This window comes from Mugil cephalus, chromosome 15, assembly GCF_022458985.1.
Source record: "Mugil cephalus isolate CIBA_MC_2020 chromosome 15, CIBA_Mcephalus_1.1, whole genome shotgun sequence".
Classification (NCBI taxonomy): domain Eukaryota; kingdom Metazoa; phylum Chordata; class Actinopteri; order Mugiliformes; family Mugilidae; genus Mugil; species Mugil cephalus.
The window spans coordinates 23468341-23490244 of record NC_061784.1 but is presented as its reverse complement, the minus strand read 5'-3'; the positions used below and the strand labels follow the sequence as shown (position 1 = coordinate 23490244).

The 21904-nt window shown below is 40.9% G+C and overlaps 1 protein-coding gene across 2 annotated transcripts; it reads right to left on the bottom strand.

Annotated features, from left to right (window-relative positions):
• Nucleotides 1–116: 116 nt before the first annotated feature.
• rbm27 (RNA binding motif protein 27) lies at nt 117–21659 on the bottom strand. 2 transcript variants are annotated; one of them, XM_047607912.1, is made up of 21 exons: nt 21464–21659; nt 19548–19666; nt 18708–18835; nt 18414–18493; nt 16557–16738; nt 15778–16098; nt 15168–15395; nt 13194–13391; nt 12339–12485; nt 11559–11712; nt 11123–11276; nt 10442–10675; nt 10212–10343; nt 9307–9432; nt 9080–9154; nt 8780–8956; nt 8523–8627; nt 6252–6476; nt 4370–4453; nt 4124–4243; nt 117–2404 (listed from the first exon to the last, which is right to left on the bottom strand). In XM_047607912.1, the coding sequence occupies exons 1-21, from the start codon at nt 21520–21522 to the stop codon at nt 2303–2305; spliced, it is 3150 nt and encodes a 1049-aa protein (XP_047463868.1). In that variant the 5' UTR covers nt 21523–21659; the 3' UTR covers nt 117–2302. The 2 variants fall into 2 exon arrangements, with proteins under 2 accessions (XP_047463868.1, XP_047463870.1); XM_047607914.1 differs by lacking the exon at nt 13194–13391.
• Between the last annotated feature and the right edge of the window lie 245 nt (nt 21660–21904).

The window sequence follows — 21904 nt, the reverse complement described above, 5'->3', positions numbered from 1 at the left end:
CTAATGGTTCAAGAAGAATAAAGATCAAATCAAATCAACCTTTTCTTCAGTTCTGCCTGTTTCAGTTGCGTTCGTGCATCAACGTGTTCTGGAATAAATGAGACCACACAAGAATATAAAGTCGTATTTTCTGGAATGCTTTTGCTTGCATTTCCCCCCCTTTGCCAATGTTTTCTCATCTTTTTAATCTTTTTTTCCTCTCTCCTTTAACTCTTTTTTTTTACCTCCAAGATCCAATTCATAATTTTTTTCTTTTCTTTTTTTTTCTCTTCTTTGTGTCAAGCGCCCCATTCCTCCATCTTTATTGGCAAAAGCAAACATGCTAGTGAATTAGAAATCTTTTTTTTTTTAAACATACAAATTACAATAAAGAAAATACATCCACATCCTGCAAATATAAACAGTAACAAATCCAAAACTATTATTCAACAAACATTTTACATTTTGTTTTTTTTTTACACTATTGAGTGATGGTACAGAGGATAGTACAAAAAAAAAGAAAAGAAAAGTGGGGGAGCTGTCCCGTAGATCTGTGAGCGCATGAAAGGAAGGAAAAACACACAGAGGGACGTGAGTAAGATGCTGCAGGTGGGAGGAAGTCGTGTTTCGCCACCGTGTGTGCGTTAGAAAACCAGTCAGGTGGTTTATATGTGCACACGTCTGACCGCGTTTCTGGGAAGTAGTGAGACCGCTACAAACTCACGAGTTCATCTCGCTGCTTCGTTCACACACACACGTCAGACACCTCCTTCAACTCCATGTAAACAGTTTGTCACAAGTTAGCAAAAAAATAACTCTCTACAGATTTAATTCCTCCCATCCTGAGGATTCTAAAACAGTATAGGTTAAAAAAAAAAACAAAAAAACAACAACTCTAACTACTGTTATGTGTGTTTTTCCTCAGTGGTGAGGAGCGAGTGGAGAAAAGCCCGGGGTGAAATATTCAGATGAGACGACGCGGCATCGACGTAAATATCAAATATGAGGAGGTGCAGAGTTTTTTTTTTTTTTTTTTCTTCCAAAGCTCTAAAAGAAACATTTAGTGAAATAAAAAGCGGGAGACGCATTGAGCTGCGCTCTCACTTCTTTGACCTCTTCGTTCCACTTCCTGCAAACGACCTCGTCATTCGCTTGTTTTTTTTTGTTAAATGAGCGAAAAACAAATAAGTACAACTGTAATTTCTCTCTCAAGCATTTACAAAATGTACAAAAGTAAATCACAAATCCTGTAAAAAGTCAGCGATCAGCTGATCGTGTAAGGCAAAGAAATTATATATATATATTTATATATATATATATATATATTTACACATATATATTAAAATCAACTGCTCAGTTTTACATTCAAACACCTGTCTATGGATCTTTTTTTGAAATCTGACCTTTGACCTGTCGGGCTCTTGTGACAGAAGTTTAGGACAAGTGAAAATGTTACACACTCTTAGAAAACACCTGTTAGTGTATTTACACCGAGTGGCACTGGACTGAGCAAAAAAAAAAAAAATAATAAAATAAAAAAAATACAAGAGGGTAAGTAAATGTGATTATTTACTAGGAGACTGTGACGTGCGATCTGTAAACATCGAGTTATTCTATTGCACCGCTTTCCTTCTGTACCTCCACCGGCTCCACTACAAACACAGGAGGCTCTGCTTTAGTTGCATCCTGCAGCTTTTCTGGGTTTTTTTTCCTGTCGACCAGAGCGAAGTGAAATGAAAGAGTGTGGGTACGGCGCGGTGCACGTACGCAGCGGGAAAATAAATAAACCTCTGGTAGCAACAGAGTCCGTGTGGTGGAATGGCTCCTCTGATCCGAGGACAAGATTTAGGGTTTTCTTTTTTTTGTTGTTGTTGTTGTTTTCTATTTTTTTTTTTTTTTTATACAAAAACCGGTGAGAAAAAGAGCTTAAATACAGTATGTATAAAAATACCTATTCACACTTAGACACAAATGTTGTGCGTTACTGATATCAATCATCTGGTAAGCACACTCCTCTCTTCTATCTATCCATCCATCTATCTGTATAAGAACAACTTTTATCTTTCTCAGCAAAAGTGACACGTGTTCAACAAATGTTTAGTCGCGGGACACAAAAAAAAACCTGTCGACCCTCGACTCTGAACTTCCTGTGATGCACAATAAAGTAAAGATGCTCTTTCGTTAGCGTCTGAAATCAATCACGAAAACACTGGAAATAATAATAAAAAGTTCCTTTGACTTCGTCTGCGCGTTGAAAAAACAAAAAAAACAAAAAACAAAAACCAAACAGCCGGAGAGATGTTGGAGACGATTCGCTGCGTCTTCATCGCCTCCAAGAACGACTCTCGTACTCGTCGTCTTCGTCGTCGTCCTCCTCCTCCTCCTCTTCCTCCTCTTCCCCGGGCAGATAAGAGCTCGCTTCCTTCTGTTCAAACGAAAGAGAATCGACCTGGAGTTTAGATTCGTGCTTCTCTCCGTGTGTGAAACATTTGCAGACTGTCCTCTAATGCTCGTTCATGGAAAACTCTGTCCCCGGCCTGGTCTAGGTGGGTGCTACATGTCTATTGGTTCGTTCCGTTTGAACTCAGAAGTCGGAATTTCCGAGTTGCGGGTTCTAACTTTCAACTGGAACTTTTTTTCCCAAGGAATTCGTAGAATCCAAGATGGCCACCCCGTGAGTAAACATTCAGGGCGTTTACATGCAGCTTAATGGAGCTATGCACAAAATTCTACTTTCTGAATGTGGTCCTTGTCCCAGTTTAGATGCAACAGAGACACGTCTTCCTCCTCCTCCACACTAGGTGGCGATATGTGTCTTCAGCAGTTTAATACGTTTGACCTATTAGGTCATATAATAAACTAAACTCTTTCATGTGTCAGACCGACATTTCTTAGTCAGATGAGGAGAACTCTGATTTTAGTTGTAACATGTTTACATGCACTTAAATTGTCCAGTTAAAGTCGGATTAAGGCAATAATTTGTTTTTTTTCACATGCATGTAAACGTACTAATTAGAAGCTCCTGTAATATTCTGTTTATTACCTCTTCTGATTAGTTTTTGTTGCATTAAATCAGTCGTACAGACAGGATATATATATATATATATATATGTTGAAATGCTGTTACAGTGTAATTTAAAATTTTTGGCTAATAACGGCTAAAAATAGCAGCCTAATAAAGCCAAAACAGAACCAAACAACACTGGGATAAACTGTGATTAATAATGTATTTTTCTCGACATTTAAATTAAACAATTAAAACTTTTGAATATTCTTAATAAATTTCTGCCTCGTGTAGATTCATCACTGGAAATAATTCTAGTTAAAAAAAACTCATGAGTTGGTTCAAGTTATCTGTTCCATTTACAATAAGTGTAGCTTAAATAGACTTAATTTAGTTCAACTTTATAGCAATAATTTCACTCTACACTCAAAAAAAAAAATTAAAATTTAAATATTGAACACACCAAGTTATATTCAGACTAGTGAAAGGCTTTGGTGGAGGCGGCCATCTTGTTTTCTCCCGTCAGTGGTCGTAATGTTGTGGCTATTTCTAATAATAATAATGGAGCGCTGGTCCAAATATATTACATGCATCCATCAGCTGACACCAAAACAAGTAGACAGTTTACGAACTCCTTACGTATCTTTTTATGATTAAATAAAAGGTTCAGACCAAAGTTAAGTTCCTTTCCTCCATCAGCCACCGTTTTTCCTACAGTCGCCTTTTGCTGCTGTATCGACGTGTGTTACTGTCATTTATCATAAGAATAAATAAATTAGTTTAAGGCACTAAACTGGAGCAGAAGTCGACTCCCTAAAACCGGAGCCGGCATCGAATTCATGACCTACTCCGAAACAAGGAAGGTCGCAACCTCAGAGCTCGAACCGTGAAATTACAGTACGAGGATTTCACCTGACAGTAATGCAGCTTTACTCCAGGGGCTGAGATGCTCTTAGTACTGAGAGGCTTGCCCTGATTTTCCACCGGGAGCCACGGTGAAAAATTTAGAAGCCCCGGAGAGAGAATGTACAAGTAAAACCAGCGAATGTAACTAAAACTTCCCAAAGTTTCCCCACTCAGACGCTTTAAGCCGACTCTCTTCCCCTGAACGGAAGCAAAACCTCGAGTCTCGCGTCGTACCGTGTTGTCCTCATCTTTGGACTCTTCTTCCTCCGGCTCTGTCGTGACAGACGGCAGCTTGGGTTTGTACCAGGAAATCTGCAGAACGCGACCTTTGAACTTGGCTCCCTGGTTGGCCGCCTGAAAAAAACAAAAAAAAAAAAAAAAACAGCCCAGTTACAGGTGCAGCTTTTCATTCAGTATAAATCACCAGAGGATCATAAAATGCTTTTATATATTATTAGTCAACGGGGTCACGTGACTCACATTCTCCGCTTCGCTCCGCGTCTTAAATGTCATGACGACGCTGTTGGCGTCTTGGTCGCGGAGCTCCTCGATCTCACCGAATTTCTGAAAAAAAAGAAAGGTTAGTACGATCAAACCAGGGATGTGACGATCGCTGGTTTCATGATAAGATTCCCGACGGTTAGTACAGAGGGTGCACAGTGATGTCACTTCCTGCCTGAGGCCACGCCCCCTGAGTGGCAAAAACACGGTGAACTGTATCAGTAAATACAGAGAGAGCAGGAAAAATGAGGATTATTAGATCAAATTAAGGACGATTAGACTCAACAATGATCCATATGAACTAGTATGGATTTGGAAAAGTGGATTCGCCTCAATTTCATTCAAGATGCTAACGCTAAGAGCTTTATTGAGAAGTAACGTTACCCATATAATACTGTAGCGTTAAAAGGATGATGAGGAGTGATCACAAATATTCACTTTATTGTTTTGTTGTTATTTACTGTTGGAGCTGAAATAGTTGCTGTCAACAAAACAACAACATCCACAAACTTATCTGACAAACCTCCAGAACGTAACTTAAGAAGTTACTTCATCAATAAATATCTATATCTATAAAAATATATCTGTGACTGGTTGGTTCAGTCAATCACACAACAGCTCTTCACCTTTTTTATTAAAATTTTACATTTTAGACTCTTTTAAAGTCTGTGATTTAAACTAATCTCCGTGATCAACTATCACTTTGTGCCACTTTCTCCTGCTGTGACATCACATAACCTCTATTACCATTTCAAACTTTTACCATCATTAAAACCGTATCATGAAATAATTCAGAGGCAGAAGCACTCGCTGCCTCAGACGTGCGTGGACAGTTTGCTCTAAAGACTCTGGAGACACGGCGCAGGTAACACTTCTACTACACAGCAAACGCAAGGTAAGTTTACTCGTAGCTGAATGCATGAAGGAACAGAGGAGAATGTCCTGGTTTGCTCTAGTTCATCAGTAAAGGAAACTGGAGTTTTAATTGTTACCCAACTTTACTCCTGTAAAGATACATGTTATTGACACGTAGCAGCAGAGCAACACGTGTTTCTGTTGTGTAGCGACGCTGCCTCTTAATTATGAATGTTTGGTCTGTTTCTGCTCCGCTTCCAATATGAACATGAATATTTAAATATGCCTCAAATGAGGCTCCTTAACCTCCCAAGACCTGAGCTTTCATTTGATTTGCATTTTTAATTTCTCCTCTTCCACTTATTTGGGACTCGTACGAACTAAGAAGTATGAAAACTAAGCAGGAAGTAGGTTTTGGAAAAAAATATGTCCTCATATGTATTTCACTCAGTATTATAATAAAGTCACAAATATGTAGTTGCAAATAGTTATAGCTTGTTACTATTCATAGACTTTAGAAAAGTAGAAAAGTTAATAAGCGTAAATAAACAAGTGTTTACTGTAAAATTTGATGAGGTTTTGTATCTTGTCCTCTTTTGTTACGTGATCGGCTGCAGATTGAATCAGCTGAAATGACGCCATCATGTTTTTACACCAACTAGTATCTAGTTATGAGGAAAAAAGTTTAAATGAAGAAGAACAAGTTGCCACAAACTTAAAACTTAAGAGGACGCAGGGTAAATTTTGAGAAAAAAACGTTCGGTATTGAAAAAAATTCTAAAGGAAACAGTGAAACATGTTTTGTTTTCACAGTTTCAACGTCAATAACAATAAATTTGCTTCTTCCATTATTTACAGAGTGCAGCAGCGTCGCTATGGTTACTACATCCCCAAGTTCACGGTGCTAGTTTTTTGTTCAAATTTAGATGTATCTTAAAACTTAAAGGCGTTTAAGTGACTCGTCGTTGGGCGAAACTCATCACAAAGAATTTTAAGACGTTCTCACCACAAAGTGCGGCATCAGCTCCTCCTTCTCCTCCTGCGTGACCCCTAAAATAGCCAGCGCTCTGGGCCTGTGGTCGACCACCATGCGGTTCACGGTGCCGCCCCGTCCCGACATCATGTCCCGGCTCCGGCTCCGTCCGCGGCCGCCGTGCGCGGCGCCGGCCTCCATCTTCCCTCTGCCCCGGCCCCGGCCGGCCGGAGGTCGGATCAGACCCAGACGTGTGGCCTGACGGAGAGAGGGGGACAGAGAGGTGGTGAGACAGGGACACATGGACGCCACCTGGCTGTGTTAAAAGAATCATTACGACCAGATGTGGGACCAAACTCGGGCCTTGATGCTGCTTCTAGTATGAAAACAAACACCCCCCGTCCACCTCCAGCAGCCTCCTACTCCATCACTCTCTCTCTTCACCATTAGTTGTCACTCCTCCATTTTTTAAAAGCGTCATCTCCTCATGTCATAACCGCTCCACGGCTTCACAGACACTCTCTCCTCCATTTGTCCCTCCCCTCTCGTCTCCCTTTAATTGTCATCCCGCTACTTTCTTACAAGGGCCCGCCGCTCAAACTTTAATGAGCCGGGGCTGCGTCGCTGTGCGACTCGCGACTGATTCGCCTTCGTTAGCGGCCGCTCCTCTGGGTTTGCTTAAGTGGCTGCGGTTTAATGTGCAGAAGGAGGGTTGGTGTATGCATTTATAATGACTTGCTAAATTAGGACCCCGAGGTTTAAGGGATCACAAAAAAAAAAAAAAAAAACCTGCTAAGGAAGGTGTTGCTAACAAAGCTACGATGTTGTTGTTTATCTTGAGACGACATCATCTGTGTCCGTGTGGAGAGGAGAGAGGTTAAAATATTTGACTTATTTTGCAAACACAACCTTAATTGCTTAAAAGCCAATAGAGACGCTAGAGAGGATCCACAACACTAAGCAACTCCATGACAGATTCTGCTGGTCTGGACTCGAGAGGCCTGCACAATGTCTGGTCATAATGTTATGCCGGGTTGGTGTGTTAGTAAATTCCATAGAGACACGAGGGTTAAAGTTAAAACAAAACTCCTGAGCCTGAACTTATTAATTTTGAGGAATTATTCAATTAGCAATTTAACCATTTAATTCAGTTTCAATTTATATAAAAACAACTGCAACTACAACTTATTCCAACTCTAAACGGCTAAATTTACATCCTAACATCTAATATTACTTATTATTTTTAACTATTTTAAAGTCCTTTGTTTGTAGTCAGGACACATTCTCATAGCTTCTTAAATTTATTCTCCATCTTTCCAAAAACAGTGACTTTCATGATGCGTTCATGAAAATATGGAAATTTCAGACTTCTGATATCACTGCGTTCACGGTACAGGTTGAAAATAAGGTTGATATGTTGTTACCATTTGTTGAACATTAAAATATGAGCAGCAGATATTTGTTTTTATTTTGGAAGCAGTAATTTCTGAGTTTGACAACTAAGAGCTCATTTTTCTCAAGTTGTCTTGAATGCAGCATCAGCTGCCCCCCCCCTACGTCTGATTGGCTGGTGGTGTTAGGTTGGAGGGGGCTAAGCTGCGTTAGGTTGCGTTTTCTTTCTTTCTTAAATAACAACAGCCTTGTTAATAGAAGTTACTAATGCTAATACTTAAAACGTATCCTGTGGTTTCTAATTATATTGAATCTGAAATTACCAGGCAATATTTTACTTCACTAATTATATCAGGAGCACATTTTATATTGGGTTTTGTGTATAGTGTTTGCAGCGTGGTATCGTAGGCATCTCTGTGGGTCTCTGCTGGATGTTGTTCTGTATTTTTGTGTTGGGACTACAGATGGAAATTAGCTTTCTCCTAAATCTGATTCACACATCCGTTCATGTCTTTGACACCGTTTAATGTCCATAAGCCTAAAACTAAAACGAATATGAACCTGTCTGAGGGAATGAGAAAATGCTCAACTGTATTATTTGTATGATATTTTCCTCTCATTCATTTACGTATTTGGGTAAAAACCTGTGCAGACACAACTTTCTGCCTCCCTCTGTAGAACTGATTGTGACGACAACCTTATCTGCAAACATCGTCTCGGGCATTTCTCGGTTTCCTCGTACTCGCCTCTCAAGAAAAGTGTCGATGATGCAAGATGCTGTCACTGCTTGCCTCTATTTTTTTTTTTTTTGTGGTGTGTGTGTGTGTCTGTGCACAGTGTGTCCTAACCAGTGGTGGCACCAGCTATCTTTTTCAGATCATTACAGTCCCAGGAATGTCGTGCATCTGTTACCTCCACTTGTAGCTGCCCCAGTTTTCTCTTCAGGTCCGTCGTGTCCTCCCCAGAGCCCATCTTCTTGTGAAAGTCCAGCTCGGCGTCCAGCAGCTCCTTCTGGGCCTGTTCATGCATCATGTAAACAGAAAAAACAGACCTGTAGTAAAAGCATGCACTAAGGGAATAATATGCAAATGAAAGCTGCTAAGCCCAGTTTGCACACTTTCTCTTTAGGATATATAATATAAAATAAAAAGAAAGTAACCCAGGCGTACATCGGTCTTGGTTTTGGGCTGGTTGTGGTTGGCTTTGCCGCCGGAGACCTGAGAGGAGGGGTTCATTTCATTCTGCAGCTGGCTAATCTTCTCCGTCAGCTCCTTCAGGGTTTTCATGATATTAGCTCTCTCCTCAGGTTTCATACCTCGGTTCTTCTCCAGGCGGTTTATCAGAGCCTGGAAGGAGACGGGCAAAAAAAAAAAAAAAATATATATAATGGAAAGAAAACAATACACAGACGGAGCACGGGGGGAAATAAAAGATAAAACATGCAGGAGAATAGTTGCAGAGATTCTTACTTTCTGACACTCAATCTGCGTCTTTAACATCTCCTGCTTCTTCTTCCTCATGTCTTGTTGGAGTTTTAATGCCTCCTAGATGGACAAAAAACAATTAGAAACATCAATATTTCAGTGGAAAACAAACTATTTGCTGTCGGTTTTATTTCCGAGGAGAACTAAATGACTAATCCTGGCTCCGCTGCTCTTGTCGCAGTCAAACTCTGTCGGCAAATCAAACAACATGCCTGTTTCTTCTTGAGAGCTTCCTGCGCTTCGAGTGCTTTTCCAGTTTTCCCAAAGCTCTTCGAGGACGACTTGAAGCCCGTGGACGTGTACGGGCCCTTCTGGGTGTTTGTCAGAGCCGGCGCCACCTGAATGCAACACACACACACACACACACACACACACAAAGAGACAAAGGACACATTCAGGCCAACAGAATGAAGATGGCAGCACAGCAAGAGCCCAGAGTTTATCAGCAGGATGTCAGAATGAATTATTCCCGACAATATCCTCAGAGACGGACAAAAAAAAAAAAAAAACAGGAACAAAAATGGAAATGTCTTGACTTCAGATGTAGGAACCAGCTGTTTAATCTGGCTTCATAATCAACTTTGAATGCCCTATAGCAGCGGTTCCCAACCTTTATTCCTTCCCTCACACCTTGTTTTTACACAAAAACAACTGTAGATCATATTCCAACTCTAAAATGCTAAACATTTTATATTAATTAATTTGTTTTGAGTTGGGACATATTCTCCTAGCGTCATAAATTTACTCTCCATCTTTTAGACAACAGTGACTTCGATGATGCCTTCAGGTAAAATCGGACATTCTATATTCCAACTCAGAAATTTTAGACTTCTGATATCACACCATTCATGTTACAGGTTAAAAAAAAGAAATAAGTTTGGCATATTGTCACTGCAGCTACTTATTAATTTAGGAAGCAGTAATTTCTGTGTTTGACAACCCAAAGCTAATTTTTTCTCAAGTTGTCTTGAACTCGGAATCAGGTTCAACTGGTGTTGCGTCCCATTTGAACTCAGATCCGAGTTGGAATTTTCAACTGGAAGGGAACCACCGCCCTATGGTCACTATGTTTTGCTAAAGGCAAAAGAAATAGCAGTGTGGTTGATTAAAAACGTACAGTGACAGCATCTGTATTTGGGTTCAGGCCGTCCGTCTTAGTCGTGGTCGTCGTCCCAGACGCTGCAGGCAGGTGAGGCTTTTGTACGGTCTTGTTCAACACGTAGGCTGCAGGATTATGCTGCTTGATGCCCTGCAGACACATAAAAAAAAAGAGAGAGAAATTGGAGGATTTTTAAAAGAAGGATATAAAAAAAATAAATTAACTATCATCAAAAGAAGATGGCTAACCTTGTGCATGTTGCCGTGCTGCGGCCCCTGGTTGGGGGGCGACCCGGCCGCTTGGCCCCCCGAGCTCTGGTCTTGCGGCTGAAGCCCCGTGTTGTTGGCGCCGAGCTCGCGGTGCCAGTACACGCGGATGAAGCGGTTGTTGAGGACGGCCTCCGTGCTGGATATGGCTCGTCTGGCCTCTTCGTTCTTCGTGTACTGGATCAGCGCCGCCTCTGGGTCTCCACCAAACACAACCTGGGTTCAGAGCAGAAAAAAAAAACCCTAAACAGTCAGTACATTTACATGCACGGGAAATAAAGAAATTATTGCCTTAACCTGAGTTTAACTGGACAACTTAAGTGCATGTACTCAGACTAATATCCTCGTTATCTAATTAAGACATAATGTGATTGAAAACTGATTTTCTCTGGCATGTATACGCCTTAATTGGACTTTAACTAGACAATGCGTGTACGCTGTACAAGATTAAAAAGCTGAACTATCATCCATGTGGTTGTTGTTTGAAATAATAGGTCAACTGGAGGGTGTATTAACCCAAGACACATATCGCCACCTAGTGTGGAGGAGGAGGAGGAGCATGTAAACAGGGATGAGGAGTCAAATATTGAGCGTAGCTTGATTGAGCTGTGCACATAAACACACACAGAGAAAACTAGAAGCCTTCTGCAGATCTGGTTTTACCTGGATATTGACGATGGTTCCAAACTTGCTGAAGTGCTCGTTGAGCTTCGTGATGTTGTTGAGGTCTCGCGGGATCTTGCGCACTTCCAACTTTGTGTTCACGTAGTGATTCCTCTTGGGGAAAATGTTCTTATGCTGGTTGTTGAAACTCGGCCTAAAAACAACAAATTTACAGGCGAATCAAAGCCGACGTAGATGGAATCAAGCTCCCACAAGTAAAATGAACCTGAAGCCTGAACCTGATCAAGATGGATTACATTCTAGTCATGGATCTTCCAGCAGTGAAAAGAAATGGGAGCGAGGCACCAATTTGATCAAATTTTTCTCAAAACTAGAGCTACAGACGATAGGATTGTCCTTTTTATGTCAAGTTTTATGCATTTAAAAACGTCACGGTTTTATTTTTAGGGTTTTTGTGTATCTGTGAAGTGCTTACTTGTCCATCCAGGGCTTTTTAGCTGCTGGTCCCTCGGCTGTGCTGGGCCCCATATTCCTCTTCCTGTTGTCCTGCTCCGAGTTGAAACGAGAGACATTACTTCCAGGTGTGCTGGCTGTAACAGCCGGCTCTGTCTGGATCACGATGTTGGCGGCTGAACAGTGGAAACGCAGAGAAACCAATCACATATGCAGTATATACAGTGCGGTAAGAGCCAGAATATGCTCAAAAAAACAGTATTAAGGCGAGACACATTGATAGATTTTGAGTTTTTTTTAAGCTATTTTGCATCATTTACATGTTTTCTATCAGACTAGTTTAAATAAATCAGTCAAAATGAAAATTTAGATTCATTTCTCTACACTTTGTCTGTGTTTAGCCTCTAATTTACTCCTGAATTCACTAAAATTCAACTTTGTAAATCAACCCGAAGTCTCTATCTGGTATATGAGGAACTGTTGTGAAGCTCTTTATCTCCTGCAGAAGTCTGTCAGCTCCAAATATGGTCACATCCTTTCTATTTATCGACCAATCATGGAAGTAGAAAGGTTGATCTGAAGCTAAACTCTCATTGGTTGGTGTTGATTTCTGACAAAGTGATTGGTTCGAACGTGACCAGATATTCTGCCTCTAGTCTGAGTTTATCTGAGAGGGACATTTAAAAATGCTGTGAATTAATACTGTATTTATGTAATTAGTAAACTGGATAAGTTTTATGGTGATATCTATTAGTTAAAAATGTTGAGCTGTAGCGTCTCGCCTTAAGAACGAAGCACTTACCTCTGGAGCCTTGTCCTTCGTTGGACGTGAGGCCGATGAGATTGGAGCGTTGAGTCTGCACCAGGGGAATGAACTGACGGTACGGATGACGACCTGCTGCCGTCAGACCTGGAGATTCTGGGTTGTAGCCCTCGGGGTCGTAGTTATCTGATGTGTAAAAAGACACAGAGAGAGAGTCACAGAATCCGTTAAGAGAGAATCTGCTGGTGAAACTATTCAAACAGGATTAAATGTGTGGACTGACATTAACATTAAAATATTATACACACACACAAACAAAGCAGGAAAATTCAAATTACAAATATACTTTTTTTGAAGAAAAAAAAGACATAAAATATAATTAAAATGAAACAATGTGAAATCATAACTTTTATGCTGCAACACAAATTAACACTCTACTGTTAATAATGTGAAAAACAAACAAACAAACAAACAAAAAAAGACACTGTGATAAACTGATTCCACCTGAACAAAATGAAATAATTCCTTAAGGAAGAAGCACTCGACACAGTGAGCGTTCATGCTAACATCTCTTATCTTAATAAACAGCGCTACCCTCTGGTCCATAGCTGTTACTGCAGCCAATACAAATGACCACACATCATTTACACACTGCATACACGACAATATTGCACACAAAATTAAAATGACAATTAACTAAAAAATAAATAAAGACTTTAATTAGTAATATGAGTTTTTTTTTAAAGCTAAATTGGACTGATTTCAAACAGAAAATGGAGGAAAAATAAAGGAAATAACACAACTAATCTTAAAATAATTGAAAAGCCACAGCAACGTCTCCTCCATAAACAAAACAACAGCCCCGATCTGAATAGGAAACGCACGTCTGCTTACATTCAGACTGGACATATTGGGGACGAAGAGACACGGACGAGGACGAGGATGGAGGCGGAGGAGGCGGAGGAGGAGGAGGAGGTAGACGAGGAAGAGTCGGTGGCCTCCCCACCCCGGGCGGTCCGACGGGAGGAGAAGAAGTAATCGCTGATTGGTGGTTGGGGGTTTCGATCCCACTGGTTGCTATCAGTGGGGGTCCTGAGGGAGACACAAGCCCAAGCTAATGTCTCAGGTACGTATCGCAGCACGACAGCGAGCGAGTCACCGGCGGCTTTAATTTGACAGGGAGCGTGGTGGGAGGTCCCGTACATCATTTAAATTTACAAAAAACTATTTATATTTAACATATATTCTTCCAAAACACATGAGCAAAATGAAATGTTAAACTGACTGATAATAGAAGCCTCTGTCTTGCGTCTATAAATCAATGAGGAACTGATCTGCTCCGTGATTTTGCTGCATGCTGCACACACTTTATGCCTTGAGCCAAATTAAACATTTAAACTGAGATTTTCAAGGGTGATTGAATAAATTATAAATTGCAACACAGTCAATTTGTGCAACCAAATCCAATAAAACATAAGCTCGTCTCTGGGAAAGGGGGGGAAGGGGGCATCTGACAGAAGATCGTTCCTTCCTGCTGCTCTTAGGCTCCATAATGACACATTTGTAATGTGTGTATCACTATTACACCTCAGGGTTCAATACTTGTACCATTCAACTGTGAACAACTATGTGAACAATATCCAACAATCATTATCTGTGCTAGGGCTGACACGGTATACCAGTATTGGTGATAATCGTGGTATTAAAAAAAATTTTAATTTCAACATTGTGTTAAAAATGCGCAAATGATAATGTCATGTAAATCCTGGTTAATCCTAATTTGCTCCTTAACGTCTCATTAAACACTATTTATTGGTGCAGTTCCACTCCTGACCAGAGAATGACATTGAGATACATTTACGGCGGGGTGGCGCTGTTGAGCTCGTGCCGCCTCAAATCCAGTGAGGTGAAGAAGAGCAGCAGCGAGTGAGAGGATGCAGATGGAGCGTGTTAGACAAACGAAAATTAAAGATAAAATAAGTTGGGAAAACGATTATCTTTTCACTAAGGTCGATTCTACCGCAGTGTATGATGTTTAACTGAATCTGTATGATTAATGGGGGCGTGTTTTGTCCTGTTTATTGCACTAGTAGGCTAAGTTTGTCCCATGTTATTTTGTTTGTTTTCACTAAAATGTCTTTGTATTTTAAGATACAGGTCAAAGGCCTGGTAATGATTGTGAGTGAGTACTTCACTTATTTTTCTTATTTAAGGAAACCAGAAAGCTGTTCAGTCATTTTTTGAACATAAACGTGAAGCACAATAGCCCAGTGTCATTCATCTTTCAAAATTAATTTGTGGTAATGTTTATTTTGCACATGCATGCTACATTATACTGATATTTAACCAAATGTACAGCAAAATTAACATTTCGGCTCATGACCCTGAACTGGGAAGATGCATTTCCTGGATTTTGCCATTATTTTTTAATTTTTTTGTTGATATTGTGATAATATCGTTGTCGTGAAGTGAAAACCTGATATGGTGACAGCCCTAATCAGTGCAACTCAATACATTTTGCATTTATATAACAACTACTTTTATTATATTATATTTTATCGTATTATTCATCTTTTATACAGTCCATTGCAAACCCCACTGCAGGACAAATAAAGGTTTTCTAATTTCTATTCACTCAAAGACAGGATGGTATGAAAGACTGATCCACTGCAGCACAACCTCATTCCATTAACATCCAATACAGTCAGAAAATTAAAGATAAAACCTGAATATATATATTTCTGATATGTGCATCAACCCACATACACATCACAAACATCCAGACTGTCATTAAAAGTGACTTTAAATGACATAAAAATGAAATGCGACTCCACACATCAGGCGGCGTATAATCGAAGCGATGCTTACCCGTCATGGGGAAGATGCCCGGCGGCGGCGGTTGGCCGTAGGGCGGCATCGAAGGCATCCTGAGGGAGGGGGGTGGCTCAGTGATCGGGGGCATGGGCAAGCCGGTCGGGGGCAAAACAGGCGGCGGCGGGAACGGGATAATGTTCGGTAGATTGACATCATCGACGATGAGGGGGTCGCTGCCGTGGTCGAACGGACACAGGTCACCGCGGACGCAAAATCCTTTTTCTGTGAGGAAGAAAAACATTTATATATATTAATCTACTACAAAGCAGAATGAAAGAGAGATAAACAAGACGAACTAAAGCACACAGAGCTCGTATTTACCACCACACGGCCTCATTAAGTAACTGGCTCCCTAGAGTTTGAGCGCTGTGACAGTTCAGAGAGGAGGCTTTGGGGACGGTGGGTAAGTATTAACCTTTCAGTGGGGACTAAACAGTGGTCATTAGTGAAGACACTAAACAAGGTGCTTAACCCTCGTGGGACGATAACATTAAGGACGCCAGTTACTGGAAAACTACATGCTAAGCCAAACTTCATCTTTCCATCGCACCGGACAGATTAAAGCTCAGACTTGGATCAAAATAAATAAAAAGACCGTTCTCACCGTCGTAATCCCTGCAGCGCTGTTTGAGGGGCTTGTTGATGAACGGCTTGCCGACGCCGTCTTGCCTCTGGGCGCCGTAGTAACCGGACCAGCTGTCCGTAGTGCTGTCGGGCAGGTGAGCCGGCGTTGCTATGGGAACCCCTCCAGCGGACGATGAGGAAGAGGAGGAGAAGGGGTGTGGAGGGGTGGGGAGGGGCAGCAGGGGCGATGGGTGCTGCTGCTGCTGCTGCTGCTGCTGCTGCTGCTGCTGGGAGGCCGATGGGGTCGAAGAGTTGTAGCCGTCCGTATCCTTCCTCTCCACCTCGAACTTTGATTTGAAGTCTGTTGAAGACAAAACGGGGAAGATCAGTTTCACAAACACGTCATAAGAGTTTTAAAAATCTCCCATCGTCGAGACAAGCAGTTGTAGGCAGAGTAACCTTGTGCGTAATAAGGCCAATTCCAGCCCATGTTGTTGAATCCCCACTGATGCGAATGCAAAGCTGTCCACATTCTTCCTTCCTTCCTTCCTTCCTTCCTTCCTTCTCAACAACTCACAGCAACACTGACTAGTAATCCGACAGAAAACCATACAACCTGCTACATCCACAACTTTGCCCAGTTTCTTCTCATCAATCTAAAGTGCCTCATATCTAAGATGTCTCCTCTGCATCAATAATGCACGGTTCAACAGCGCTGACAGCAGCTTCGGGAACCTGTGCACTCCTGGGTCTCCTCCTCCTCCTCCTCCTCTGAGCTGCTGTTATTGGCTGTGGGGTGGGGTGGGGGGAGCTTCTCACCTCTGCGCTCCCTGTCCCTGCTCTTCCCTCGGCTGCCGCTCCTGCTGCGGCTCCGGCTCCGGCTGTAGCTCCTCCCACAGGGGCTGCCCCTGCGGCGTTCGTGGCGCTCCCGCTCGCGGTGGGAGTCGCCGCCGCTTTTCCCGTGCCGGTCGAACTCGCGGCGCTTGCGTTCGTCCCTCCTCCTGTGTCGGGGCGAGAGGAGGCGAGAGAGGGAGCACATTTGAATTCATATCTTTATGCTTGTTTTAAATCCAACAGTCAGGCAGGTTTTCATGGAGGGGCAAAAAAAATGTGGGTGCAATTACATGAAGACAAGTTTATCTACAGGTACTAATATACACTTGAAATCAGCTTAAATCTCTGATTAAAGTAGTTTGCTGCTGTTTGCTGTTAAATAAAAGCATTTCCAGTTCCAAAGGCTCCTTCATGTTCACAACTGAACTGTTGCAAAATGTAAATCACACATTAAGGTGAGACACTACAGGTGAGTAGGGTAAAGATTTTAACTAGTTTATTACTTACATAAATACAGTAATTTTTTATATTACAGGTTTTCTGTGAATGTATGTTTAAATATGCAAAATGAGGAGTTATCTATTTAAATATGCCCTAATTTGCATATATTTCCAGAACAGAAATCTGAATAATGGATAAAGTGAGGTTCAAAATTCTTGTTCCATTTTGTTAAAGTATAATTTTTCCAGGTATTTACAGAGGGAATGTTGGATATTTATTTATATCACCCAATTAATTACAAAATACTGTCAACAGTCCAAAAACTTTTTGACATGTTTTTAGTTTGGTTTGTGTCAGAGCTACTGAAGTGGAGATTTCTGGTTCAGAGCAGCAGAAAAACTCATTTTAAAGTTTTATATTGTAAAATCATTTATATTTTTATTAGAAACCACTATGAACCCAAACCAGATCTACTCAGGTCCTTCTAAACATATTATCTAAACATAACACATTAAATTTTCAATAAGTTCATTTTCTATCGTCTCCACCTTTGTCTCCTTTTACCAGAGACAGTTTACGTCCAGATGAACTCAGATGAGTCTGACTTCCTCTCTCCTCTCCTTCATCTTTTCTTTGACTTTTCTCGCTAATTTGAGCTGTAATTTTCTTCTTATATCAGACTTCACAGCATTTTAAATGTCCCTCTCAGATAAACTCAGACTAGAGGCAGAATATCTGGTCACTTTAGAACCAATCACGTCGTCAGAAATCGACACCAACCAATGAGAGTTTAGCTTCAGATCAAACCTTTCTACTTCCATGATTGGTCGATAAATATAAAGGATGTGACCATATTTGGAGCTGACAGACTTCTGCAGGAGATAAAGAGCTTCACAACAGTTCCTCATAGACCAGGTAGAGACGAGTCTACAGTAAATTAGAGACACAACACAGAAGAAGTCTAGAGAAATTAACCTAAATGTGCATTTTTACTGATTTTATTAAACTAGTTGACATGTCAATGAAGCATGAATCTCAAAAATGATCAATGGTGTCACAATGTTTCATATCACCGTGGAAGAGTTTGTCCCATCAGCTGTAACTAGACGCGTCACAGCCGAGGGACAAGTCACTGGACACCAGGGCCTTCATCAAGCCACAAGCTGGACTCATGGGGTTTGAAACTAACCATGCAAATACAGCCACGAGTTCACATCTCTGCTCTACTACAGCATGCAAAACGATTGGTTTTCAATTCAGCCGGAAGATATGCTGCTGTGCTGAAAATGTCAAAATGACGATGTCGTACTTCTCACATGTCGTAGAGTGTGTGCCTGCGCCTCGGGCTTGGCCATTAAGATGTAGTTAAATATATCCCTGACACCACAGCGACAGTCATACCTGGAGTCGTTAAAGTCAGAGCGGGTTCTCAGAGGACTTCTCCTCCGTCTGTTTTCTCTCTCCTCCTCTGGAGTATCAACCTTAAGGGAGAAAAAAAAATATACGCCTTACAACTTATGTTACGTTCTGACTATTAAAAGAGGTGTAAAGATAATCACATTTATCACATGCTTTGATTCAAAGCCTGAAGGAATCAGGATGATTTTCACATAAAACCACTTTAAAGTTGTTCTAATAACAAATGAGCCATTCATTCTCAGTGTCCAAACATGGCCGGTCAATTTCTATTCTTACCTCAACAGCATCAGTCTTGACTGCAGGAGGTTTAACTTCTTCTTTAGGAACTTCCTTCACAGCAGAGTTTCCCAGGTAGTTCTTGGTCGTCAGACATTCGAAAAGTTTATCCACGAATCCTATCGTCTCTGCAAGGACAGAATTAATTGTGTGAATAGATTTAATCTCAACTAGAACTGTGCAGAACAAAATGACCCTCAGGCATGAGATCTATCGACGTTCCTGCTGAATCACCCAACACCTCAAAAAAACAAACAAATAAACAAACAAAAAAAAACATTATTGTCCTACTATGGTTGCATAATTGTACAATTAAAAATAAAGCAAAACTGTTATGCAATTTAAACACGTGGATGCCAAAAATGTAAGAGCGGATAAACTGTAGAGTACAATCAGGGGATGTTCTCTCCCTCTGGTGGCCTCATATGGGAACTACAGGTAGATGATTATAATGTTGCACACATGAATGAACTGCTGAATGTATATTTGTGGTTAGAAGACAATTCATTTATATAAATTATTAGCATAAGTATAAAGCATAAGTTCCATGAATAAGTTGGCCTCTAGTAGAATGAAACTACATGTTTTATAGTGTCAGACCAACTAAATGGGTAATACAGTTTTATGATATAAGTTGATCCATGAAGATTTAGATACGACTCTCGAATAACCAGATCACACATGAATGAAAAGTCTTTACTGTGTGTGAGACGTGCAAGGGAAGCAAGCAAAATAAATTCTTTCTGTTGTCAACAAATATATGAAAGGAAAACATAGTGTGTTTTCTTGAGAAATCAGTTTAAAAAAAAAAGTATCTGTTACTTTATGTCGAATTCATACCTTTTTGTAGAAAGACGTCGAGCTGGTCAGCACAAAGCGCTTTCAGTTCCTTCTCTGGTTTGTCTTTCTTCACAAGAGCCACAACATAGTTGGCTAATGCAGAGGGGTCAGCATCGCATCTGCAGATTAACATATATGCATCCACAGTTACAGCTATCCAGGATATTCATTTCATTATACAATGCAAACAGGAGAAAGCAGGAAGCTGAGTGGAAACCGTGACACACACAAAAAAAGGAGAAAACTAATTCTAGGTTTTGACCTTTTAACATTCTGCTGGGTGGGATATGAGACAGCAGCATCTTTTTGAACCAATCAGAAGTCTGTACACGAATTGTGTTTGAGTAAAAGCTGCATGCAATGTCATTTTCCTCTGATTTCACTGATAACAGTCAACCCCATTCTTATTTTTTTTAACTGTGTGCCAACTATGATTACTCAAGAACAATATTACATTAGAGTGATTCTGACTTTTGTGATCGACACTTCAGAGTCTTTGCTTTCAAAAGAGAGAATGACCATGCATGAGCTCCAAAGTGCATTCAGTTCACTTCAGGTACGTCCTAAATAGGTGTATTTTCTATCTGCAATGCTAAGAAGCTAATTTAGACCAACTGCAATATACGTCGTGCGAGTTGTATTTAAGTGGCCGTGCATGCAGAAGTTTTTGAAATCAAATCTAAAAATATCAAGCAGCAAGCGACACAGAACCACAAAAAACATGACAAACGTGATCACACCGCAGTTTAAAGTCCTCTCAGAGTGCAAGCACAGCGGTCACAGATCTTTTTCTCACCAGACATTTTGAATAGTCATAGTAGAGGAAAGCATAGATGTATTACTACTGACAGCTGCATACAAGCTTTTTGTTGCATGCACTACCACGGATTACTGAGCCACCTAACAAAACTGAGCCATCACTGATGCCGTACGGTGTTTACTAGTGAAAATTCCTGTCGTGTAAAAGATCTGTTGCAAGATAATAAAAACATTAAGCACAAGAGCAGCACTCTTAACATGTCCAAGCACATTTACACCCAACTGCTCCTCCTCCTCCTCCTCCTACTACTACCACTTCTACTACTACTACTACTGGGAATCTGGCTGAACCAGGAAAGAAAAGAGCAAATGTTCCCTGAGTAACCTTGGATTTTGGTTCAAATGAGACGTGCCTAAAAACTAAGCCAGCTATAAAGTGAAAGCTTAAATGAGCAAAGCCACCTGATCGGGAATACAGTGGTTAGCAATGAATGATTTTACACAACAGCAGCAGCAGCACCTGTTAAACAATAACCGTGTTTAACAACACAGCCTCCACTACACATTAACTTCTCGTTAATTATTATTTGTTTTAATTAATGTGGCTGCGTATTCTGTGTGGCAGCATCTAAATCAGTTTATGATAAAAATATCTTTACTTGGGACAAAGCGTTACAGAGCATGTGTATCTATGGTAACTCAAATGGGAAACTATTACCCTTTATTTAGGGATTAAACACGTGTAAACAATAATGGTCGTAGCTTAACTCTGTAACGAGACTACGCACAAGGTCCAAGATGCTACACAAATAATTCAATTACGAGGAGAAAGACCACAAGTTAAGCTCTGGTAAAGTTACACCATGGTGCCCTAACTGCATGTCAGACCACCCGAAAATAACAGTGCGACAAACGGGGACAAACGCCGTGCGTCGTGCACGGTTTCAACATATTTCGCTACGCTAATGATACGTTTTCGTGTCTTTCTGTGTCCACGAAACACCAGCTAGCGGCGGCGGCGGTGTTGGGTTTGCTAACTCGTGCAAGAATCTGCCATCGTATTCCAGCACGTCCCCCCATTCATGCCCGGCTATTTGTTAGCAAGCTAACGTGGCTATGTAGCGCCAAGCTAAATGTCATTTCAATTCAATACTCACATCGGCTCCAGGAGTTTTGCCAGCCACGACTTCAAGGCTTCCACATTCTCTATGATCATCGTGAGGAACACTATAATACTGACTATAAAAAGAAACTGCGTTTCGATAAGCCTACTTTCATCGTCTATAAATTTATAAGCTTTAAGGCCTTCTGTCTCTCTTCACTGGCAGGTCGGACAAGACGATTTACGGCATGGCGACATAAACCGAGTTGTCGTAACGCGGGCCTTGACGACGGACGTTGTCGAATCGTAGTTGTCAACAGCGAATAATTAAACTCGCACCGTCGAAAATAATGTTGTTTTCTGAAACTGAAAACCTTAATGTATTTGTTGCCATGCATATAAAGAAACTATTATTATTAAATAATAATAATAATTGACTGTAAATAATACGACACATAAAAGTTGCCACATGACTACATTTCCCATAAAACCTCGC

Coding starts and splice junctions, on each gene's coding strand:
- rbm27 (XM_047607912.1), bottom strand. CDS start 21,522: ATGATCATAGAGAATGTGGAAGCCTTGAAGTCGTGGCTGGCAAAACTC. Junction 13,392..15,167: donor GGGCATCTTCCCCATGACGG/GTAAGCATCGCT, acceptor TGTCTCCCTCAG/GACCCCCACTGATAGCAACC. Junction 9,155..9,306: donor AAGCTCTCAAGAAGAAACAG/GCATGTTGTTTG, acceptor TTGTCCATCTAG/GAGGCATTAAAACTCCAACA.